General features: G+C 37.0%; 1 protein-coding gene across 6 annotated transcripts in view; it reads left to right on the top strand.

Moving 5' to 3' along the window:
* Positions 1 to 901: 901 nt before the first annotated feature.
* SREK1 (splicing regulatory glutamic acid and lysine rich protein 1) overlaps positions 902 to 25,952 on the top strand; it is a 47,713-nt gene continuing 22,662 nt past the window's right edge. For 2 of the 6 annotated variants that reach the window (XM_070246189.1, XM_070246186.1), the window contains exons 1-8: positions 1,810 to 2,147; positions 9,749 to 9,882; positions 15,138 to 15,261; positions 15,544 to 15,659; positions 19,849 to 20,013; positions 20,153 to 20,331; positions 21,525 to 21,655; positions 22,538 to 22,652. In XM_070246189.1, the coding sequence (XP_070102290.1) occupies positions 15,597 to 15,659; positions 19,849 to 20,013; positions 20,153 to 20,331; positions 21,525 to 21,655; positions 22,538 to 22,652 (653 nt within the window). In that variant the 5' untranslated portion in view covers positions 1,810 to 2,147; positions 9,749 to 9,882; positions 15,138 to 15,261; positions 15,544 to 15,596. Of the gene's footprint in view, positions 2,148 to 9,748; positions 9,883 to 12,380; positions 12,775 to 15,137; positions 15,262 to 15,543; positions 15,660 to 19,848; positions 20,014 to 20,152; positions 20,332 to 21,524; positions 21,656 to 22,537; positions 22,653 to 25,952 lie in introns of those variants that run through there. The other 4 variants (XM_005604209.4, XM_001492047.6, XM_070246187.1 and 1 more) reach the window with 3 other exon arrangements.

Below are 25,952 nucleotides of genomic sequence, written 5' to 3'. Positions count from 1 at the left end.
AATTTGGATTTTTGTTTGAAAACTTAACCACACACGTGCTTTTTCTGGAGACAACCAAGCTATTTGGGCATGCAGCAGAAGTATTTACCATTTCTTCACACATATTAAAAGGACGTGTAGGCTATGGTGAAGTTTTAACAAAATCAATAATTTTTACTCCTCTATCAAAGACATTTTTTTTTTAAAGATTGGCACCTGAGCTAGCATCTGTTGCCAACCTTCTTTTCTTCTTCTTCTTCTCCCCAAAGCCCCCCAGTACATAGGTGTATATTCTAGTTGTAGGTCCTTCTAGCTCTGCTATGTGGGAAGCAGCCTCAACATGGCCTGATGAGCAGTGCTATGTCCGCACCCAACTCCAACCAGCGAAACCCTGGGCCGCCAAAGCAGAGCGCTTGAACTTAACCACTCAGCCACAGGCCGGCCCCGGTCATGGACGTTCAAACTAGCTTATTTTAAAAATCTTAAATTTGGGGGCTGGCCCAGTGGCGCAGCGATTAAATGCGCACCTTCCGCTTCGGTGGCCTGGGGTCCCCTGGTTGGGATCCCCGGTGCAGACATGGCACCGCTTGGCACACCATGCTGTGGTAGGGGTCCCACTTATAAAGTAGAGGAAGATGGACACAGATGTTAGCTCAGGGCCAGGCTTCCTCAGCAAAAAAGAGGAGGACTGGCAGTAGTTAGCTCAGGGCTAATCTTCCTCAAAAAAAAAAAAAAAAACCTTAAATTTTGTATGCTATGAGTGCAAGGATATGAAGAATATAAAATACCACTATTTGTGCAGTTTGGCGCCACTGCCTTGATTCCTGCTAAAGTGCCAGCAGTTTAATCTCCTATTGCTACAACACTATCAGTGCAAATGTAAACAAAGTGAAAAAGGAAAACGTCGTTTTTTTTAAAAAAGATTTTTATTTTTCGTTTTTCTCCCCAAAGCCCCCTGGACATAGTTGTATATTTTTTTAGTTGTGGGTTGCTCTAGTTGTGGCATGTGGGACGCCACCCCAGCATGGCCCAAAGAGCGGTGCCATGTCCGCGCCCAGGATCTGAACCCCCGAAACCCTGGGCGACTGAAGCAGAGCGCGCCAACTTGACCACTCGGCCCTGGCCGGCCCCCAGACAAGTCTTATATGACTGTGACAATTGTTTTGACCTTGCAGACCCACTGAGAGCGCCTCCAGGACCCTCAGGGTTCTGCGGATGGCATTTTGGGAACAGCTGCCCTGTTTCACATACTACTATTGTCTCTCATTAAGTTGCAAGTTCTATGTGGACTGTCTGTAACTGTCTTTGATGTGCCCTTATCTAAGTGTCTGGTACATAACACTCAATATTAGTACCTGCGGAATGAGAGAATAAATGACAAGTTATAAACAACGACCGCACAGCCCTCATCTTACTGCCTCTTTCTTAATTCAATCTGAACTTACACGTTTTGTAAAGTTTTCCAAGTTTTTTCACAATTAGGATGCCGACCAATTTTTTAAAGAGTTGGGGCGGGGGAGCTGCCTGTATATAACAATGACATGTTAGAGTTTGGTCAACTATTTGTCTGTGATGCCCGAGTGTCATTCCTCCTTCACAGCCCGCACCAGCAGGCCAGGCCTCTGGGTTTCCCAGTCTGACTTAGAGCAAAGACCGGAAAGAGCTGGGTCTCCCATGTTTATAGGAGCACAGAATTTGAACGAGTCGCAGCCGGGAAAAAAAAAAAAATCAATAAAAAACCCGTGGAGGAGAACCGCGGCAGCAACAGCCTCAGGGACCCGGGAGCCCCAGGTCTCAGCCTCGCGAGATCCGCCGGGTTGCCGAGGCGACGCTTCCGGCAGGCGCGCGCAGCCCTGGGAGCAGGGGAGTTGTGAAATGGGCGGCTAGACCTGCCCGGCGCCGTGAATTCGCCAGCGGGAGCGCGCTCGCGGCCGCGCGTTCTTCGCTTTCCCGGCTCCGTCGCTGACGCGTCTTGGACGTTGGGGAGCGGGAGGCAGCGGGATCGGGATGAACAGCGGCGGCGGCTTCGGTTTGGGCTTAGGCTTCGGCCTCACCCCCACGGCGGTGATTCAGGTGACGAATCTCTCGTCGGCGGTGACGAGCGAGCAGATGCGGACGCTTTTTTCCTTCCTAGGAGAAATCGAGGAGCTGCGGCTCTACCCCCCGGAGTAAGTGCTCGAGCTCGGCTGGGGGAAGGGCGCGGGCGCCATAGAGCCCTCGGGGACCGAGGCGTCGGGGAGAGCGCGGCCGGGGGCGCGCGGGGCCCGACACGTGACCGCCGGGCTTACCTGGGTGCCCATGTTTGATGAGGGCAGCGGGGCCTGGCGCCCTGCGGGCCTGCTCTCCTTGTTAGTCGGAGTTGGGGAGTTAACCTCTGCTCCGATCCCTTACAAAGGATTCAGAGAGGTGGCCTTTTGCGTGCTTCTCGGACTTGTGGTCGCCGCCGAGTTCTCGAATTCCTGCCTCCCCCCCCCGCCCCCCGCTTTTTTTTCCCGAACTTAAGATGGCCGCTGATGGGCCCGGAATAGTCCTCATGGCCAACGCCTGATAGCGTTTTTGCAACGTGAAAATCGCGGAGACTGCGCCGGAGAAACTATCCGGTTCTTAGGGCCTTAGTGTCAGGCCGTTATTACTGACGAGAAAGCCTGTGGCTGGTGACAAGATGGAATCAGGGCTCCATTTGTCCCCGGGGCTGTGTGCACAGACAGCATCTTCGGGGTTAACGTAACCGAGCCCATCCATGTTGTTAAAGATCATGTCTATGCCCTCTTTTGGCAGCAAATTAAAATTTCCTCCTGGAAGGTGACACCGTCCTGAACCTTTCAGACAAAGTGTCAGTCGGCGCAGGATTATCCCTGCTGGATACTTTAGAAGTCCAGCTCTCGACTGGCATTCGTAGGTCGCGGACACTTCCCAAGCTGTGTATTTTGAAGTGAGGTTCCCCTTGTATAGTACTGTTTTTCTAGGCGGTTTGCGGGTTGTTCGCATTCTTACACTCATACGCTTTTTTTTTTTTATGAAATAGAGCTTAGAATCTCAAAATCCTCAGTATTTTGTTGTGCAGAATCCTTTGAAAGAAGGGATAGTTGGAGTTTAAAAGTCAGAGAGAGTAAAAAGCTCTTTCCTGAAACATGGTGCATTAATATGGAGTTAGTGTGTCACAGATTGTAATACATTTTGCAAAATTGTAACGTAAATATAACACACGTGGGACAGACAGAATCCTTAACCAGTTTTTCCATAAGTGAATCCCTTATTCCTGTTTTTCAAAAATATTGACATGCTTTACTAACAGCCCGTTTTCTGCTTTGTAATCAAGTTGTCATAACCTGGTGTTTATGTTAAAGATGTGTTTGCAAATTTGGGCAGAAATGGGTAAAAATGCAATAGTAGTAGCTGTATTGAAGACAGATAATTGTTTTTTGGAGGAAGATTAGCTCTGAAGTAACATCTGCCGCCAATCCTCCTCTTTTTGCTGAGGAAGACTGGCCCTGAGTTAGCATCCGTGCCCATTTTCTTCTACTTTACATGTGGGATGCCTGCCACAGCATGGCTTTTGCCAAGCGGTGCTAGGTCCGCACCTGGGATCCGAACCAGCGAACCCCGGGCCGCCAAAGCATAACGTGGGAACTGGCTGCTGCGCCACAGGCTGGCCCCAGATAATTGTTTTGTGTCGTGGTGTGGTGGACATCTTTGGAGCTGAGTAGAAATTTGTTTTAAATTTGGAAATGTATTTCTTTAATAGAGTATGATAATAATTTCTCATTAGGTTTTGAAGAATTCAGTTGCTAATATGAAAATTCAGATTTTAAATTTAATTCTTTCGGCACAAGGCAGCAATTCAGTTTTTGAGTTTTTAAACATTAAAGATTTGTCAACGTTGATTGTAAACGTTAAAAATTCTTATTTGTCATCTTTTTTGTGCTTCCAGATGATAAGTATCCAGAATTTCTATTTTAACTTTCTGCACAATAAGTGAATCTCGTATGTTATGAAAACCTTTTTACAGCAGTAAGAAATCTTTGTAGTTTTTTCAGTTAGCTTTTTATTGAGGTATAATGTACATACAGAAAAGATGGATTTTCACAAAGTGAAAATACCTGTATAACCAGCACCGTGATCAGGATTATCTGCGTCCTGGAATTTCCCCCGCGCCCCCCTTCAAGTGACAACCCCCAAAGAGTAATCCTGTCCTGATTTCTAACACCACTTCTGACATGAACACCTGTGTTGATTTTCTTGCTTGCTGGTTTTCTTCACTTCTCTGGTCTTCAAAAGTACTAATAGGAAAGGTTAAATCCGTCAATTACTTATTTAAGTTTGTTTAGTTAAAAAAATTAATATAACCAATAGTCGCTTTGAGAAATAGTGAACAACACTACATGTGATCCTAACACCCTCTCAAAACCTCTCTCCACTTCCATGTATTTCTCTTCAGTCCTTTTTATATGTGTTTATTGTAATACACTGTAATCAAAGGATTTATACACTGTGATTGTAAACTTTTTTGGCTCAACCTGTAATAAGCATTTATCGTATTGCTGCATTTTATTTACAGTTATATTTAAAGACTGTAATATGTCCTTGGTGTTAATGTATTTTTGATATTCTGTCATTGGATATTTAGTTGCTGTGTGTGTGTGTGTGTGTGTGTGTTTGTTTTATAAGTCAGTGGATTTGAGCTAGAAGCATTTGAAAACGTGTTTTTGATTGTCAGCAATGATTGGAGGGCCTTCTGGCATCTGATGGTAAGTGTTAGTAATTGATAAGAAAGTCTCACACAGGGAAGAATGGTGCCGGCCAAAGTCTCCCTGGAGCCCTGCTGAGAAAGCCTGTTCTAAATATTTGTATGTCAGTGTTCTCATGCCTCAAACTGTAGACTCTGTCCATGTTCTGGATTATATCCTTTTTGGTTGATCCTCACAGGATGTATATTAATATAATAAAACATTGGATTTATTATTACCACATTGACCCTTTAAAAGATTGTACAGTGCCATCACCATGTTTAATAAGAATCAAAATAAACAGTTAGGGCCCAGGGAATTTACCTGATGCTCAGAAAGTTGGTTCTGTCTTTTCTGCATTAAATTCTCAATGAGAAATTCTGATTTTTTTGAAAAACGATTGTAGGAAGTTTTATATTTAAAAAAACAAAACTTGATTCAACAAATGAGGTCAAAGTAAAATCTGCTTTATTTGGTACTGCTTTGGGAACTGCTGCTTTCTTTAGAAGCAGACATTTAGACCAAATGTAATATGTAACCCCCTTTTAAAAATTAAAACTGTAGGTCAGAATTACATTTTAAAATGATAGTCCTGTATAATTAAAAAATAAATCTATTCACTACCTGAGATATACTAGAGAGATCTAAATGTAAGACTTGGAAACATGGTAATTTATAAATAAATACACATTTATTTGGTGAGATATTCATCATCTGTATTTAGGGTTGCCACTGTATCGTATTTTAGCCTATAATGTTCAAAATAAATAGTGTTATTACTTCTCCTGAAAAGCTCAAATGTTTACCTTTTTTTTAGTGAGGAAGATTGGCTCTGAGCTAACATCTGTTGCCAATCTTCCTGTTTTTGTTTGAGGAAGACTGGCCCTGGGCTAATATCTCTGCCGATCTTCCTCTGCTTTATGTGGGATGCCGCCACAGTGTGACTGGACGAGTGGTGCTAGGTCTGCACCTGGGATCCAAAGCTGCAAACCCCGGGCCACTGAAGCAGAGTGTGCAAACTTAACCACTGTGCCACCAGGCCAGGCCCCCAAATGTTTACATTTTTATAAAGTAAATATAAATTGATCTTTACTTTTCCTTTTGAAGAAGGTGATTGGAGATGAAGGTGAAGAAAATTGCTTAAAGCAGTGGTGTAGCCATGTCTAGTGTCCATGCTCCTGTGAGGATGCTGTTCAGAACAGACCAGTATTTTTTAAGCAGTTCCTGGGTTTCTGAAGTCTTGGGGGCAAGTCTTAACGTGTAGTTGCTTTTCTGCCTAGTAACTATAACCAGGCTTGTATTTCCTATTCCTGTGGATGTTTTAAATTTGAGATGATGTGCGTTTCAAGTAGGAGTATTTGGAAATGTGTTTCTATTTTCAACAGTGATTATTTAGGTTTCCATTCTTTCACAATGGGATCTATCAATTTAGGAAATGTACTTTCAGTAGTGGCTTGTCAGGTTCTTGAAGATGTCTGTGATAAGAGTGTATTTGTTGCAATTGCTAGGGCTTTAGTAGCTGTTTCTAATTACAGATTTTTTTTTGTTGCAAAGGACAGAAACAGTGCTACCAGTCTAGCTAAAGACGAGACAGTATTAAAAAGATGGAGATTTCCCTAAATTGAAGAATAAGGACTATAGTACAGCTAGGTCTCCTGGGAACTGGGACTGGGACCCAGAAAAGTATCAGCAAACAAGGTGACTATCTGCGTCTGCTGAGAGGCTTTACTGTCAGCTCAATTTGTTTCTGTGTATCCACTCAATTTCTTTGCAGATTTGTTCTGTGCTCACTCATCTGGCATCTGACGGAAGTCCTGACTCTAAGTGATTTTCCAGCCCAAGAGAGATTATCTGATTGTTCCAAGTTTGTTTGGTCAAGCCACACAAATTATAGGTTGCTAGTTAGCCAGTGAAATGGGGCCCTTGTGTCATGTGGGTAATCAGTTGTGGCTGGAAGCTTATAAGATCTGTTGAGGGTTTCACATAAGGAAATTGATAAGGTCTGTGCTGAAAGTCCATAGAATGTTTTGGTAGTACCTGTAGGAGGGGCACTTGATCACTTTTAAAATGGCTTTCCAGAAGACTTGGAAACCTGACCCTTGAAGAACAGTGGAATTACCATTCAAAAAGGGAGTTAGAGAGGACATCATAGCCAAATGGAACAACATGTACAAAGATGACCTAGATGTTTAGGATGTGTTTTGGGAACCACAAGTATTTTTATTTATTTATTTATTTTGGTGAGAAAGAAGATTTGCCCTGGGCTAACATCCATTGGCAATCTTTCTCGTTTTTTGCTTGAGGAAGATAGCTCTGAGCTAACATCTGTGCCGTTCTTCCTCTATTTTTGTATGTGGGATACCTCCACAGCATGGCTGGTGAGTGGAGTAGGTCTGCATCCAGGATCCGAACCTGTGAACCCAGGCTGCCCAAGCGGAGTGTGTGGAACTTTAACCGCTCAGCCACGGGGTCAGCCCCAACCACAAGTATTGTTGTGCCTGGATTTTTTGGTGCATTTAGCGATGAGGCAAGAACAGAAAGGTGTCTTTGAGGAAATTTAAGGATTGGAGTGACATGACGAAATTTAGGGTTTAGAAAGATTACTCTGGCAGCTTTTGTGGAAGACCATTAATAAGGAGTTGAGATTGGAAGATTGGTTAGGAGCCATTGTAGTAATCCAGGTGAGAAATGATGAGGGCCTGAATTAAGACACTAATAATGAGAATGGTGAAAGAATTAATGTGACAGATATTTGGGAGTCAGTCTTCACAGGATTTAATGACCAATTGTATGAAGAGGAGAGAAGAGTCAAGGATGGAAACAGCCTCCAAATCTCAGTAGTTCGTTAGAAACAGATGATTACTTACACCTGAACTGGTGGGTGGGGAGCTCTACTCATTGTGGTCCCTCACTCTGGGTTGAAGCTTATATATCAGTGACCCTTCTCTCAAATGCTACTGGTCCCTGTGGCAGAGGAACAGAGCTGGGTAGTGCCACTTGAAGGTACTAAATAGTGACATATGTCAGTTCTGCTCATATTTAATTAGCCAAAGCAAGTTGCATGGCCACATTTAAACTTCAAGGAACAATGAAATGCAATTTTGCCATGTAATCAGAAGCAGATTTGGAAATATTTGGTGAAGAGATTAATTGACCACTGATTTGGTGAACATTAGTGACTCCAAGATTTCTGACTTGGGTAATGTATTTTTAACTGAGATGGAAAGTATAGGACAAAGGGCAGGATTGTTGAGGAAGGAGAGGATGAATTTATCTTAGACACAGTAAGTTAAGGGGTGGGCCCCATGACCATCAAGGTGTACTATTCCAGCAGGCACTTGGATCTGGGAGTCTAGAGCTCAGGAGATTTGGTAGTGTAAAGGTGAGTTAAGTCTGGATGCGAATACATTTACCTCAGTGACGAATACATAAAGTACTTGACTTAAATCTTGAATGGTGGAGGATTGTTGGAGTGGGTTGGCCTGAAGACTGCATTGGTTGCCTTAGGCAGGAATGAATTGAGTTGGGTAGGATGAGAAACAGATAGGGTCTTATTTTTCTTTTTGCAACTTTAATTAGCCTGACTACTTTGGTTAATAATAATATAAATAGTTTCAAGTTCTAAATGCAAATATAATTTATCATCATAGTTTTTGGTTAATAGCACACATATGTATGTTTAACCATTATCAAGGTTAATTTGTTGCTATATATAGAAGATTTTTTTATTTTAGTGATGAATATTTGTGAAATTACTAATTAAATAGTGCATTAAAATGGCTTTAAAATTCTTGATTAGTTGAATGATTAAGGTTAAATGAGATATGTAATTAGATGATTAGACGTTAAGTCCGATCTTTGCCATTTGCCAGGTCTACGATTATGATTCCTTGATCTCTTTTGTAAAGTAAATTACTGTTATTGCACACGGCATATATGATATCTTTCAAGTGATCTCTCTTCTTTTTCAGGGTGAAAATTTTAATATTTTAAAGGATTGAACATTTATGTTGTATATTAGATAGATATTTAGTTTGGGTCTTTTTTTTCTTGCTGAAGACAGTTGTAGACTTTAATTGAAAATAATTATGGACAGATTGACAAAATGATCATCCATAAGGATAGGATATTTTGGCATCTAAAAAGATGGAGTCGTCTTATGGGAAAATTGCTTTCACCTGTGCTGTCTAGTTCCTTTCTAGTACAGGCCTGCTTAGATTGAACTGAATCTACTAGGGCTTGTAACAGTATATGCTCTTTTGCATATAAAATATGTCAAATTTTGTTTGTAAAATCTTTTGTCTGGAAAATCACAGTGTGGCCTAGCCTAAAATAGTCCAGTAAGTCCTTAATTTTAGTTGCATTTTATCTGATTGTTTCTAAGACTGTTGTGAAGTTTTTAGTGATTTAAATGCCAGGGACTCACATTAGGAAAGGTTGAAGTGGTTACAAAATTTGGAGTCTTGAGAATTGGGGCTTTTATAAAGGGATTTTGCCTATTGATGATGATACAATGGTTGAACATCTTTGGGTTAAATCAACCGTTTGCACATTTCACTCAGATTAAGAATTCATTTAGCGGCCAGCCTCACGGCCAAGTGGTTAAATTCACGTGCTCTGCTTCAGCAGCCCAGGATTTCGCTGTTTCGGACCCTGAGTGCATGCATGCACCACTCATCAGGCCACCTTGAGACAGCATCCCCACATGCCACAACTAGAAGGACTCACAACTAAAAATACACAACTATGTACTGGGGGGCTTTGGGGAGAAAAAGGAAAAATAAAATCTTAAAAAAAAAGCGCGTTTATTTAAATTTCAAATTTTGGCAAATAAGGTTATAGACCTGCCTAGATTGCCTCAGTCTTTGCAGACAAATCACCATGAAAGTACTAAATTTTGCTATTTTATGTCTTAATGATCCTTAGCAACAAAAATTTTTGCCTTGATTATGTAAGATTATGTAAAGATGTAAGAAATTTTAAATGAAAATGACAAAAACCAACTGTTTATTAGTCCAATTGTTTTTCTTTTTATCTTGCAGCAACGCACCTCTTGCTTTTTCTTCCAAAGTATGTTATGTTAAGTTTCGTGACCCATCAAGTGTTGGCGTGGCCCAGCATCTAACTAACACGGTTTTTATTGACAGAGCTCTGATAGTTGTTCCTTGTGCAGAAGGTTGGTATCTCACATGTTTTTTTCTATTATTTAAATCTCTGTCCTGTCTGTCACCGCCTTTGGCTTTCCTAGAAATTGGCAAGTAGATAGTACTGGGGCAGAGGGCGGGGGAGGGGGAGGTAGTAAGAATGAAATTTGGAGAAGGAAAGAATTTGTACCTAATAATGAAATATATTAAAATGGTTAATTTATTACTTATGTATGTTTGAGATTTTATAGCTAAACATTTAAAAATTCATAAATTAATTGACTTTACTGGTTTGCTTTGGCTTTCTGTAGTCAATCTGCGAGTTGTAAAGCTTTTTGAATTTAAAAAATGTATTAAGTTGGTAGGGGAAATTATTTTAAATGTTAGGATACAATATTAATCATATTACATAAACAAAAATAGTGTATACATTTTGCCAAATTGGGGTTAAGTGATATAAGAAAAATTTTCATGATTTAAGATTTAAAGTATCCTCTTAAGGTAATTTACCTTAGTTGTTACTCAGACCATTATTTCATATTCAGTGTAATTGTTTGCTATGCAACTGGAATTTTCTTTTTTCTTTCACTGGCTTTTTTTGAGTGAGGGGGGCAGTTGAAGAAAAATCACGGAAAGCAATTTTCCAAAGCCTGAGTCAAGGAAATAGTTGTTGAAGATGGGAACAAGGCTAAAGGCCTTATAGTTTTTTGTTAAATTTTATGGCTTGGCCTGCTTTAAGAGCTAATTATTACTAGTATTTATTTTGTTAGTAGCTTCTGTTTACAGAGCTACTCACATATAATAGGCTGTGCTGAATTTGACAGTTCTGGTGTGTAATTAACTTTTATTCGGAGCACTGACTATGGCATGTGTACATGGATTTTAGAATTGGGTTATTATAGTTTCACTGTCTTTAATATGTATTTTCACTGGTGGATGGGGTAACTGCCACATAAAAAATTTATCTGAAACAATTTAATGAGCTTTCATATGTAATGTTTTAAAACATCTTTTAGAAACCAGGCTAACATTAAAATAACTTAATATATGTTTGCTACACTCTCAAGGCTTTGTGCTTATTTCAGGATGCCTATTCTGGGATGTCAGAAACATTACGGTCAGATACAGCGAGTACCATTCTGTTATTTTTGAAGTCGCAGAGTAGGACATTCTGGATTTTTTCAGATAAATTGAAAGTATTTTTCCCATGCTTGGGGGTTAGAGTAGGGTAGGGGGAATAAAAATGTATTAAAGTTAATTATTTGCTAAAACTATGCTTATCTACTGATGGGTAAGAGGACAATGAGCCCAAAATTGGAGAGCAAGGTGAGAAAAGAGCTGGTTATGGTTTAGTTCTGCATACCAAGTTCATATCAATTTCGTACCAAGTAAACTGCATGGGAAAAAAGAAATAAGGTAGAAAGTTTATTAAAGGGGAATACTAGTTATATCAGAAAATTATGCCACCAGCAGCACAGGATCTTGTGTTATGTTAGCTCATTACTGAATTGTAAGAAAGAATTTTATCAGTGTTGCTTTGTTGGAACCTTGCTATATTCCCATAGAGTTTGTCACATATGTGAGAAGCCCTGACCGGGATTTGTTGTAAATATTCAAGGTTATGGGCATGTAGAGGTTCCTCTTTTTTGTTTGTTTTACTTGATAGAGATGAGTAAATATACATGTATTATAATAGCTTTTGAATATTTTAATATTACCATTTTGAGTCAAAGTTTCACTATTTTTGAACATGAAAATTTAAGCATATTTTTACTGCAGTTTAGTTATAGGTATTTTAGAACACTAACCTATAAAGTAATTGGTATCAGAAAAACATTCATATATACGTTTTTTCATTAAACTAAATACAACAGAGATGAGTTTATAGATCCTGAAGAATGTCACGGTGAGCATTTAAAGATCTGATTATGCACTCTAAGCAAAGTAATACTGTATTATTGTACTAAAAAAGATAGCAAGTGAGTTTTAAATAAACCAAAGGAAAGAGTTCCAGTGGAGTAAGTTCTGTAAGAGGAGATGTTCTGTGGTGCTATGAGCAGACTTCTGTTTACTTCACTGCTTGCATTCTCTCCTTGATATTATAGAAACAGCAGTATGAAAAAAATGAGAAAACCATAGAAACAATTTTAAGAAAAGTTTTTTCAGTTTCTTTCAATTTGCTGGGTTTTTTAATGCAGACAGATTGAGAGGTTCCTAAGCTGTATAAGTAATGTTTGATGTGTAGTAGTTTTATACATGTTAAGCATTAGCTGTTGTTAATAAAACATGCCATTTCAAAATAAAATATACTTGCATTATACTCATTCAAAGATGACCTCTTTTTGTTGTTGCGTGCATCTCAGATTTCTTTTTATAAATGTTAACACTTAGAAAAAGATAAGGTCGAACATAACAAGGGTGTCAGCCTAATCATCAGTCGTAACTTTATGTCCACATTTTCTGGTAGATGGATTTTGACTATTAATTTGGTTTTGTATGTTTTCTCTATGTGATATTTGTGCATTATTAGATGACTAGACTGGCCAAGGCAGACCTGTTACACTTGCCTGAGTTAGGCATTGTTTGCCATGCCACTAAACCTGCCGCCAAGTGAAACCTTCATTGGGGAAATGAGATCGGAGTCTGAACCGCAGAAGATGGACGCCCTGTCTCTGTTTTTTATTGTTTTACTTTAATTTCGTTTTATTTATTTTGTCCCTTTTTTTGTTTTTGTTTTGTTTTTGTTTTGTTAAATCTCTTTCACTTTAACTTGTGAGCTGGTTTCCAGTTCTTTCTAAATGGTATTCCATTAAGGGTTCATAACATTGCCTTACAGATTATATTGGGAGATGATTAGCAGAGCTCAACCTTAAGATAAAATCAGTTTTCACAGTAAATTGGGATACAGTGTCACGAAGCTCAATGTGAGTCTTAACTGGTGTTTATAGACTGATAAGAACATTTTGTTTTTGAAACACTAAAACACTGATCAGATTCTTAGGAACACTTTTGGTCTCAGTGCAACATTTTTGCAGTTTTTCTTCCAGGTCTACATCTCTCATGAAAACCAACTGGTAGCTTTTAGTTTTTGTCCTTCCCCCTAGAATTTTAGGCATAGAAAATCATCAAGGAAAATAAGTACATTTTTAATAAAAATCTGAGGGTAGAGGACAAAAGGAGACTTTCACTTTTATGATAGTTATTCATTATAGAAAATAATTTATTTCCTTGACTTATAAAGACTTTGTTTCCTATGTGGGGAATGGATATTTGAGAAACTGTTGAATATTTACTTTAGTGTGTGTTTCTCTTGAATTTTTTGTTGAAAAATTTTTACAGTTACTAGCTTTTAAATGGATTCTGAGATTAGGATCACTAGTTTAATACTGTGAGAGATGTTGTTTTCCCTCTCAGTTGTCTTTGAGGAGTATAGTTTGGGAAAAATGCTAAAATGCTTATTTGTTTTATGCTTTTATACACTCTGATAGTATTTGGAGGGTAAATTTGATAGAATTCTATCTTGGACATTAAGTGATGGAACTATTTTCTTTAAGTATTTTTAATGGTAATTAGAATGAGAAAACTATATTGCTTACAGTTAGACTTGATATTTATAATAGTTTGTTATTACTGTTAGAAGCAGTGAGAGTCAGACAATTTTACTGATAGTTTTTTTAAGCCAAAAGTGAAAGACTTTATAATATTAAGTAATCAACTTTTGGCACATGTTGAATACCCTTTTTGTGTAGTTTTTCTACACTGTATTATATGGATTGTTTTGCTTATTTAATTGACAGGTAATGTTAAATTGGGGACATTATTAGATTGGAACTCCTAATTTGCTTTTTAGGTACATAAATTAGGGTAGTGAAGCATAGAGTTTGTATCTCATGACCTCAGTTGGTTTTTCAAGATGTGTTCAGGTTTTACAAACATTTTAAGAATAATACCTATTTATCATAAAACATGTCTGATAGCAGTGTAAATAGTTTAGTATATGTGTGGGTATACAGATACATGTGTTAATACTAGTAACTAATAAATATAAGACAAATTATTGTTTTTCTCATGTCTTCAGTAAGGCCTACTTAGCTTTTATTTGTCTTTATGCATGTTGAAAAATCTGTGCTTATGCAGAATTTACACTGAAATAATAAAATAACTTTGTTTTTGAAATTAGTAAATTAAGGAAGTGTGGACTTAGATGTTGCAAAGCTTAGAAAAAGTAGGCATTTGCTAAAGCTAATAAAATGTAATTTTTCTCTTCCTATAATAAGATGTAACCATTATTTAAAGCAAGTTTTCAGATCGTCTTGAATTCCATCCATGTTTAAAGATATATTCAGATAATATTGTTTAGAGATTTATTCCTGCACATCTGGTTGTTTTAAATCAAATTTTTACTGCTAAAACCTAGTGCGATGCTTTTGAAAATTTACTCCATAAGCTACTTTCAATTTAGCGTGATTTTGTACGCTGTGTTTTAAATTACTTTTGAAGAATTCATATGGAAATATGTAGCCAACTAGCACGTAATTATGAGTAGTTCTTTTAAAATAGCTATATGTAGTCAACTTTTTAATATTTTTTTCTGACGGGGAAGAGAGAGGACCAGGAAAAATGCATGAAAGTTGCAGTCCTTATCAAAATTAATTGCTTGGAATTCAGTAATTAAGTCTGGCAAATTGATGTACTTATTTCAGAGTAAATTTTTCATTTTTTAGTCGTAGGGATTTTTTCTTCTTAGCGTCTAAGATTATTTGAGTGTTATTGTCATTAGGCAATTGAGATGTTTATAAGCAAGACGTTTAGGTGTTAGCCACTGTTCTTCAGATAAGTATACATAAATTGATGCTAAAAGTCAGTAGTTTAAGAAGTTTCCTGAGAGTAGGGAACTTTTTTTGTAAGTCCTTCTCAAAAATTTTAAGTTTCCCAAGGCACATTTGGAACTGGATTTAGGCATCTCCAGTGTTGGTGAGATGCCTTATTAATTGAATGGGTACAGGCTTCCTTTTAAATTGAAGCTAATTACAAGCAGTGGGCCTTTGTTTTTTTCTGTCTACTTGGAATTGAATGGAGTCTGATGGAAGGGTATCAAAATGGTTCGCATCACAAGTAGGTAGTTCAGTAACAGGATAGGGGCACTCAGTAAGGAACAAATTTCAATTCGCACATATTTGTTTTTTCTTTTTCTTTTTTTTGACTAATTTGGTTATTTGCCATTTCTGGGGATTAAACTTTAAAAAATGTTCTTCTTTTCTGTATCTGATGTTCTGTGTGCTATTAGTGATGCAGCCAACACGAACGGTTGTCATGTGTAACACAACTTTCGATCACCGCGAAAACACCGTCCTGGGAAAGCGTCCATGCTTGATATCGTTTGGTTCATGAACATTAAGTTTCCAGTACAGGTGACCCATAGCTCAAAGTGTTAAATAATTGTCTACATTATTCAATTTTTAAAATAATATTCCATTAATGAGATTGTTAGTCTTTGAAGTTTTGCTCACTTTTGTTTTTCCTAGTAGAGCAGGATAAAAGGAAAGACTTAAGTTCTTATTTATTTCTTTATACGGATCTGATAGATTCATTTATTATTATTATTTTTTAAGTGCAAGGGTAATTGTAAAATCATAGTGTAAAGTTTGTGTGGTGTTTCTGCTTTCGGTAATGTTTGGAACTTGCCTCTGCAGGTAAAATCCCAGAGGAATCCAAAGCCCTCTCTTTATTGGCTCCTGCTCCAACCATGACAAGTCTGATGCCTGGTGCAGGCTTGCTCCCCATACCGACCCCCAATCCCTTGACTACAGTAAGTACTGTACACCCTCTTCTAAAAGGGGTGAATGTTCACTTGTGTAGTCAGTTGGAGAAAGAGCTTAGAAAATTATTTCCATTTTGAATCTTTCTTTTTTTTTAGTGGAGAGGATTTGAAATGTCTACTCAATTTTTTCCCCCCATATTATCACTGACTTAAACTGCCTTTTGGAATTACTTCTGAAGTAGTTGGGGATTCACTTAAATTTGACAACTAAAATAGTTTATTCATTAGGTAATCAGTTATTGGAACTGCGTTTTAGATAGCATGGGGAATTGGAGAATCTAGGTAACTATATTTCCCAGTTCATGAGGACTAAATACATTTAAAAAATGTGAAATGATCCACAATCTTGGTAGTAGGAAAAAATATCTCACAGAAGCGTTTGTCTGATGTTGAGAAAAAGTAACAAGGTAAAAACATGGCAAAAATATTTTTTCATTTACTGTGTGGAATTAAGTAGTAATTTAATGCCTCCCTTTTGGTTTCCAAGTGGGATCAAAATAGATTTTGCTGTTACTGGGCTCTTGTTTTGTATATAAAAGATTCTGGTCATGTTTATTTTAAAAGAAGGGTCATTTTTATTCAAAAAGTTAACTCAAGAAGGGTTATTTTTCTTCAAAAATAAACCCAAGACAAAATGCAAAACTCACCTTAATTGAAAGTTGTATCTATCTTTGTAGTACTGGATTCTTAGGGAGTGACGTAGTAAACTTTATGATCGTAATTAATTTATCCAAGTTATAAAAGTAGTTTGTGAGACTTTGAAGTACAAAATTTTAGCTCTTGTAATTTTTACATGACATTCTGCCAGAAATCTGCATTGTGATCGTGAGAAAATGCTTTTTAATTGAACATCTGATCATTTGAATTGGGCTTTCTACAAATTTTATTTTGAGTTTATTTTGGTATATCTTAACATAGTAATTCCTGGATCACCACTTTTTCTGCCCCTTCCAGAGAGAATATTATCTTGCTGTCTTGAAAATTTTTAGGGGTTGTTGAACAACAATATAAAGTTTTTGTTATTTAATTTCTTGCTGTGAGGGGAGATGGTTTCCTCTTAATTCAGCTATACATATCTATTATTATAAAACTTAATTTATGAAGAGGAGTGTCAGTTAGAAAACAGGGGAAAGGTGGCCCATTGTCATTTGGCTCTTGGCTACCTCTCTGACCTGTTTTCCTACCTGCTTCCCTGGATTGGTTTTGTTGTTTCTTGGGCATGCCAAGCTTATTTGTGCTTAAGGCTTTTGTACTTATTTATCTTCTGCCTGGAACGTTTCTTTTCCAGACATTAAAAAGGTTCACTCTTTCATAATATTTCTGCTTAAAAGTCACATCTTCAGGGAGGTCAGAGTTTCTGTGTCAGAAGGCAAAAGTGTTATATCTGGAGTCTAGGTCATCTTTAACCCATCAGTGACTGAAAGGGCAACTAAGTGCTTAGGTCCCTCAGACCAGTCTAGAAAACAGACTCATCTGAAGAAGGGTAATTGTACTGTTAGAGAGCAGCCACATCCAATGGAACTTTCTGCTATGAGCGAAATAATCTATATCTGTACTATCAAGTATGGTAGCCACTAGCAACATGTGGCTGTTGAGCACTTGAAATGTAGCTGGTGTGACTAAGACACTGAATTTTAATAATTAAAATTCAAATAGCCGTGTGATCAGTGAGTACCATATTAAATAGCACAGGTATAGAAGAATGATAGAGTGAAAAGAAGAGAGAGACAGGAAAAAGTGTCTAAAAAAGAACTGAGTGATCTTTAAATTTGAAAAACAAAGGGGTTGGATTAGACGATTGGGAAGACCCATTCTGGATCTGCAGTTATATGTCCCCGTGGAGAAATTTGCAAGTTACAGGGATTGACAGCTGGGAATACCTGGAAATGCTTCAAATTCATGCAAAACTAACAGGACTCATATTTCTAATTTAACTCAACTGTATATAATAATTCTCTTGCATAGTGAAAAAATTTAAGGTCTGACCCTCATTCATCTGTGTACCTTAGACCATAGAGGGTGAAGTGGGGGGAAAAGGAGTATGATTACAGCGGCAACACGTGGAGGGAGGCTAGGCTCAGGGTGGGAGCCTTCACTCAGACGTCACTCATCTGTCTTGCACTAAGATATTTTCTACAACTTTATGATAACTTGAAATAGTGATAGTGAGCCACAAATCTAAGATCTGTTAGTAGCAAGATACCACAGATTATAATAAATACTGTGAAGGAATAAAACAGTGATGTGGTAGAGAGTAAATGAGACTTTATATAAAGTCTAGGAAAGTCTCTTGGAAGGGATGATTGACCTGATGCTTAAAGGATTCAGCTGGCAGAAACTGGAAGAAGAGCTTTCTAGGCAGAAGGAATGCCAAGTGAAAAGTGCTAATGTGGGAAGAACTTGTGTGTTTGAGGTGCAGAGTGGTAGGCAGTGTGGTTGAAGCTTGGAGAGTAAGGGGGAGGAGAGTATGTGTTTTGAGATTGGAGGGCTAGACAGGGCACTGATTATGTAGTTCATCTTAGGCCATGGAAAGGAGTTTGAGTTTTATTCTAAAGGTAATTAGAAGCCATTGATGGGTTTTAAGCAAGGGTAAGACGTGATCTGACATGTTTTAGAAAGATCACACAGTGGCTGCTATGACAAGCCTAAGTGATAGTCATTTCGTAAAACTTGTGTTTTCACCTTTTGGAAGTTGTTGTTACTTAACAGTTGTTAAATCTTAGTAGTTTTGCAACAATATATAGTCACTGCTCAAAATTTTCTTAACTCTCATAAATGGCAGTGAAAATTGCAGGGTTTTTTTTGCTTGAAAGGTCTTTTTAATTCTGCAAAGTTTTCCATTTTCAAATTCTGATATCTTCTATCTTTTCTAGTTTAAATTCACATTAAAAACATGTTCCTTAGTGCTTGAACTGAAAACTCAATTTAGTAAGATTATGAAAGATCATTCAAAGATTTTTGTCCTTTTCCTACCATAGTATAAATAACCGTTTAATATTTTAGGTGTCTTTTCTTAGGTAAACTTTGTCCCTGGTTCAATTTTAGTCTTGCATGGTAGTACCTTGCTTTTACCACTTGGTAGTTGAGTAGCTTTGGGAAAATTATTTAATTTCTTTAAGTCTTTTTCTTTATCTGTGGAATTGGCATAATAGTAATACCTGTCTCTTAGGGTTGATATGAGGATTAAGTTAATAAGTCATCAAAAGTTTGGTGCTATGATTATTACCTGTTAGTAACTCACATACACAATCAGTGTCATTGAATGCCCAAGGTACAGTCGATTCTCATTATTTGTGAATTCTGTATTTTTTAATTTACCTACTAGCTAAAATTTATTTGAAACCTCAAAATCAATAATTGTGGTGTTTTTGCAGTCATTCATTGACACATGTAGAATGATGAAAAATTTGAGGTGCTTGATGTGTCTGCTCCCAGATGAGGTCAGAAGAGCAACACTCTGCCTTCTTGTTTTAGCTCTCATGCTGTAAATAAGTCTTTTTTGTGGTCTCTTTAGTGTCGTGTTTTTCACATTTTTGTGCTTTTTTGGGGTGATTTTGCTGTTTAAATTAGCCCCATGCCTACTACTAAAGTGTCATCAGTGTTCCTGAGGGCTGAAAGGCTGTGATTTGCCTTACAGAGAAAATACACGTGTTTGATAAAATTCATTCAGGCATGAGTTGATAGTGTCACTGGCCATGAGTTCAATGTTAATAAAATTAACAATTTATATTAAATAAGGTGTCTTTACACTGAAGTACACATTAAAACAAGGTTGTGTATTTATTTGTTGATGAAAATGTTGTGACTAGAGGCTCGCAGACAACTAGCACTGTATTTTCCCTAGGAGCGTTGACTCAATATTTGATAATTCAGTGTTTGTGGTAACTTTAAAGGACATAACTACTGCGAATAACGAGAATTGACTTTTTTTAGTGCTGAGTTTAAAAGTGTTAAAATACCCAGATAGTGAAGAAATAGGTTGTATTTCTAATTACATTTAGAACTACTGTGACCTCACTCTGAGTAATCTAGACATATACCCAGCTTAAAGTTGGGAGTCCCTAGTCTCTTCCCATTCTTGTTGAGTTGATTAATTCTTTTCACAATTAGAGAATGGTAATTTTTGGTAGCAGTGGAAGATATGTGCTCTGTTTTTTATTTTGTTTTTCTTTTCTAGCTGGGTGTTTCCCTTAGTAGTTTGGGGGCTATACCGGCAGCAGCACTAGATCCCAACATCGCAACACTTGGAGAGATCCCACAGCCGCCGCTCATGGGAAATGTGGACCCTTCCAAGATCGACGAGATTAGGAGAACAGTCTATGTTGGCAATTTGAATTCCCAGGTAACTAATTTAAGAAGAAACAGTGGTAGGACCTCTTACTCTTTTCTCCTTCTTAAAAATCCTATTGGTTGATACAGTAATATTTACTTGTTTTTTTAAAAACAATATACTTTATTAAAATGTTACTTTGTTTCTTCAGACAACAACAGCTGATCAGCTACTTGAATTTTTTAAACAAGTTGGAGAAGTGAAGTTTGTGCGGATGGCAGGTGATGAGACTCAGCCAACTCGGTTTGCTTTTGTGGAATTTGCAGACCAAAATTCTGTACCAAGGGCCCTTGCTTTTAATGGAGTTATGTTTGGAGACAGGCCACTGAAGTAAGAAACCCTAAACAAAGAAATTTTAATAATTTTGAAAAAATTTAAAGTATTTTTGATATAATTAAGGCTTTTTTTTTTCTTTTTAATAGTATTTGGCAATTTGTGGAAAGGAAGACTTTGTGTTAAGTATAAATGAAATACACGAGATACTTCCCATTTTAGCCTTTAAACTAAAGTTGTATTTGAAGACATCTTATTTTTTATTTTATAAGGTCTAATTTTATGTTAATGTTATTTATATACCCTACATAACGATTGTAGGTCTTTTTCCATTAGCTCTAACAAGTCAGGTTGGTTGTGCATTTATGACTAGACTAATGGACAATTTAACAAATGGGTTGAACTTATAGTAACACAGTAAGAAGAATTTTGGTAAATCCAGAATCCCAGGAAGAAAATAATATTAACTACCCACAAATGTTTTAAATCATACATTTTGAGTTTTAAGGTTTGCTCACATCCTTGTTTGCAAAATGAAAAATTGATGTAGCCTTTCAAATACTAGAGACCAGAAATTCTATTCTGTGTAGATTATTGAGGCAACAGTTTTGTCTGAATTTCATAGGTTAGTTATATAGTTGATCAGGATTCTGCTATTAAAGGATAAATAACTGTTCTTAGTGATTTCCTGTCTTAATATGGGAGGGGTAAAGTGAGGCACAGAATTCCTTTATGTGCATCAGAGAAACCACCCTTGCCCAGTATGGGAAGAGTTTTATCAGATGCCTCCCGCATTTGAAGCTGTGTCTGACTCAGCATGATCCAGTATTGTTTAAAATGGTGCACATAATACACAGCTTCCCCTTCATCCTCCCAGGTGCAGAAGTTATCAGCAAAATCTTATAATCTAAGAATAGAACTGATTCATTTTAATATTGGTATCAACATTTTAATTTATTGCATTTCAAAGCTGTGTGGAAAAGGACTTGTCCTGGTCTGTTCAAGTTAAAGAAGTCAGCTAGGGTTCAGTTTTTCTTTTTTTTCCCCTTGCTTTTGGCTTTGTTAGCAAGAGATGATGGCAGGTAGGAATGAGATTGATTATGTTTTGGTTATTCTGTATTTAGCTATATCATTGTTAATGTGCTTTCAAGATGTCCTCAGCTTTATAAATGTGTGTATCATATAAACAGTTGTTTCATGTTTTGTAAAATATGGTGTGTATTTGTGATATGCCAATATTTTTAATTTAGAATAAATCACTCCAACAATGCAATAGTAAAACCCCCTGAGATGACACCTCAGGCTGCAGCTAAGGAGTTAGAAGAAGTAATGAAGCGAGTACGAGAGGCTCAGTCCTTTATCTCAGCAGCTATTGAACCAGGTAAGGCCATGGTGTTATTACATAGGTCATAGTTTAAGATCATAGAGTCTTAGAACTGGAAGGAACTTTAGAAATTATCTTGTTTAGTCCCTTCATTTTACCAACAAGAAGACTGAAACTCAAGAAGAGTAAGTGACTTAGTAGTGTCAAAGGTCAAAGAACTACTTAGCCAAAATATTGTCTTTTCCCATGATACTGAGTTGAGGCACATTAGCCTGAGTTAGTTGGTTCTTTGTATTTTAATAGCAAAGTTAGTGTTCAAAACTGATTGCTTAAAGCAAAGTATAAATATTGTTGTGAGGCTAAAAACAGGAATAAATATATTTAAAATGTTATGATTAAGCAGATTCACTTTCCTTCAAGGCTTTAATTTTAAAAATAGAAAAGAGAGCTCATGATTTAGGAAAAATTCAGAGACTTTGTTTTAGCAAGGTAAAGGAACACCTATTCAAACTTTTGCATTGCTAACTAAGATTTAAAAATCGAATCTAAAAATGTCTACGTGATTTACATTTGAGCAAATTTTCTAAATTAGCACTCAGAATTTAAGCTTCAATTCTAGCAAAATAAATGAAGAAAGGATTTAAAATCACTGTCATAGGAATTACAGACATGTTATAATCGTACGTTATGGCAGCAACAAAATACTACGAACAGCTGTTTATAATCATCTGGTTTATATGTACTGCTGCAGGGTGGCTGCACTCAACGAGTTTATGCAATGACTTTCTTGGATGTTTCTGAAGGATAATTGCACAGGAGGAGGATGTACAGAGAGTAGGCCCCTTGCACTATATGTGGTACATTCCACTTGTGCCTGATTATTAACTGGGATCTTTAATTGTTCTGAGCTTACACTGCAAAGTGGTTTTTTCCTCCCAGAGTCTGGAAAGAGCAATGAAAGAAAAGGCGGTCGATCTCGTTCCCACACTCGTTCAAAATCCAGGTCTAGCTCAAAATCCCATTCTAGAAGGAAAAGGTCACAGTCAAAACACAGGTGAGAATTTCTATCGTATTTTAAATTTTTTAAGTTTTCTATTTAAAATAAAGATTTTCTGCATTTTTGTCTAAATATAGGAATTTAGAAATTTCAGTGGAGTTTACCAGGAAATATGGTTACAAGTAAATATTGCTTTAATTAGTTATAGTTAAGAATGGAATTTTATCTAATTAATATATAATTTTTATTCAACTAATTTTCAGTTTTAGAAGTTGATTTTCTATCTTAAGATGCTCTATTCCTGATTTTTCTAAGAGTAAACTAGTCTATACAGAACTGGTAGAAACTTTTCTCCATATTGAGGACAGGGACCATATGTATGGTGATGCTGAAAATCTTGCTGAAGTTGCAGCTGTTTTGCTTTCCCATAGTCTACGCAGGGCTGGGGAGTACCACTCCCAGATCTTGGTTTCAGGTAAATACCTATCTCCAGACCATGAGTCTAATGGAGCACCTTAAGTCCTTGGTACTCTTGGTGATAAGAGCCTCCTCCACCCACGTTGGGTCCTGAAACACAGGAGTAACTTGGAGGTTTGCCTCCAACTGTTGTTTTGTGCTCAGGCTCTCTTTCTGTTTTATCTTATTTTTGAGCATAGCTGTCATTTTAATTTTCTTTTTTTTTAACTTCATGTTGTGTTTGGTACCTCAAAATATAAAGTTGCAACACCATCTTGATTGGAAGTGCCCTGAGAATCATGTCTTAAGTGATAAGTTTTGTTGTCTTCTTTAAGATGTGGAGGGGGCTGTTATTGAAATGTGAAAATGTGTATAGTGGATCCTAATTACTTGTTATATGTACACACATATTTATACTTATGTCTAAAGAGAAGAGATAGAGCAAAGTGTGTGTGCATAGTGTGGAGGTATTAGAGAAGGAGGGTTTGAGAGGAGGGGAAAAAAGGAACCAGTGTGCTGTAGGGTGAACCTCATCAGCAAGCTCAGTTTAGTCTCTTTTTCTGGGATGATCAAGGATGTTGAAGCAATGAGATAGGAAAATAATGACATTCTTTCTTTGACTCTGGTAAACTATATTTCTAACTAGTTGCTGGTATATACTTCTCTGTGATTCTTAGTTTGCACCATCTCTTGTGGAATATGGTTTTACTTTCTATCTCCATCCAAGGCCTTACAGTAAGACAAGTTCAGATCCAAGTGAAGGAAGTTGTTTCATGTACAAGGAATAAGGCAGTGCAACAGAAGCCAGAATTGGAGGAGGAAAGTGGTATAGAAACAGTGGTACTAGATTATGGATATTCCATAAGTTGACAGGATGTGGTGAAGGTAAAGGACATCAAGGAAATACAGAATTGAGCTGAAGAGTAATAACTTCTTTTCTGAGGGGAAAAAAGACCAATGACCTGAATCTCATTTTGTGTTGATTACAAGAGCCATACTCCAAGTCTGATAACTTAGTGTTTGTCTAAGGCTGGAAAAAAGCAAAACTTGATGATTAATATCGTTGTTTCCTTGATAATCTCTGTGAAGCTTTCTATATTAGGGCAAATAATTTTAACTATTAATTTTAAGGTCTTTGCTCTTATCATTTTACATACATGTGGGTGTTTTCCCCTTCCAAGGGTTATTAGTGGGGGAAGGATTTTTCAGTCTAAAATGAAATTTGTTAATTATTGTTCTTATTCATGGGATACTTTCATGTAGGTCTATCTAACTATGTAGCATTAGAGATTACTTGTTCTTGGCATACACACACACACATATACAAATAGATACACACATTCACATATATATATATATCTTTTTTGTAAGCATATACTGTTTTTAAACATGGTGTAGAGAAACACACATAGCCCTTACTAAGTTCATAAATACAAAAGAGGATGAATTCTGTTTAAAGGAAAAAAAAATTCCATGCCTAAAAACATTTGACTTAAGGATTTTGACATGGAAGGAACTCCCTTACTCCACCTCTCCAATAGGGGAGGGGGATGGCAGGCATTTCGTGGCTTCTCCTCTCCGGCTAGTGGGGTCTGCCCTCAGCTCTGACTCTGACCCAGACCCACTAGACTTAGCAGGAGCGTGGGTTGTAGGAGCCCTTGCTCTTGAAGGCCTACCCTCTTATTCCTTCTCAGCCTTCTCAGATGCTTCTAGAGTTTCCCTGCATTCTTTCCCTATTCCTTCCCCTTCTTATGGCAAGAGGGAGGAAGGGGTTTCATGTCCTTGTGACTTTGGCTAGAACTGGGGAGTTATGTTTCCACTTTGTCCAAAGTTTTATGTTTTTTTTTTTCATAGGGACAATGTTAGAAAAGATGGGTAGTACTATAATTATTATATTTTAAAGTTAAGTAACCTTTACAGACCAGCATAGGAACTGTAAGACATTTTATAATATTTTAATGGGAAACAACTGACTTACAAATGAACTTTGATGCAACATAATGGTAAGTTGCCGCTTATTTATAGTTTCATTTATAAATGCAATTTTGCACATTATGCTAAAATGAGAACTGCTAATGATACTCAAATCTTTATCTTTGGTTGGATTAGATTTGCTCTTGATTTGAAGCTTTTAGCATTCCTAATCAGAAAACTTGTGGGCGACTGGTGGGTGAGATTGAGACATAAAAATATTTAATGCCAAAATTAAAATATGATAATTACTCTTGGACAGTGACTTTCAAACTCTGAGGACGCACAGGGTAAGGCAGGAAGCCAAGTGATCAGTGGGTTTTTTTATTAATTTTTATTAGGGCTATGCTTAGTTTTTTAAAAGGAGTTTCTTTGCTTAATGAAGGTTGGAAAGCACTGTTTGAGGAAAACAAAATTTATATTTTTTAGCAAGTTTAATTAAAACAAAAATCTTAAGACTTTTTATTAAGTACACAGAAGCAAAGGCCCTTCAAAATGTTACTGTATGTGGATGTCTGTAAATGGATTAAAATTGTTCCACGTTTTGCCTTAATACCTACTACTTGACCCTTGTCTCTTAGATTGTTAGTAATAAAGTTTTCAACAAACAATGAATTATCCTCTTAAAAATGTGGTATGAAGATAAATGTATAATTGTTGAAGCCGGATAATAGATGAGTGGTTTAGTTGAAAATTAGCTGTTGGAAAACAAATTTTAGCTAACTGAAAAATGTGTTTACAAAGCAAGATTTCATTATTTTTGAGGATTATCTGGAGATTTTTCTGGTTTCATAGCATACCACAAGCATTTAACTATTTGTATTTCTTTTATAGATACTTATTTTAATAATTCATTTAAACATGACTATCAAGATGAGTTTTAATTATATGAAGCATAGTTATGGAAGTTCATTTGACCTCCTTGGAATA

The sequence above is a fragment of the Equus caballus genome, chromosome 21 (genome assembly GCF_041296265.1).
Source record: "Equus caballus isolate H_3958 breed thoroughbred chromosome 21, TB-T2T, whole genome shotgun sequence".
Classification (NCBI taxonomy): Eukaryota; Metazoa; Chordata; class Mammalia; order Perissodactyla; family Equidae; genus Equus; species Equus caballus.
This window is presented reverse-complemented; position numbering and strand designations above follow the sequence as displayed.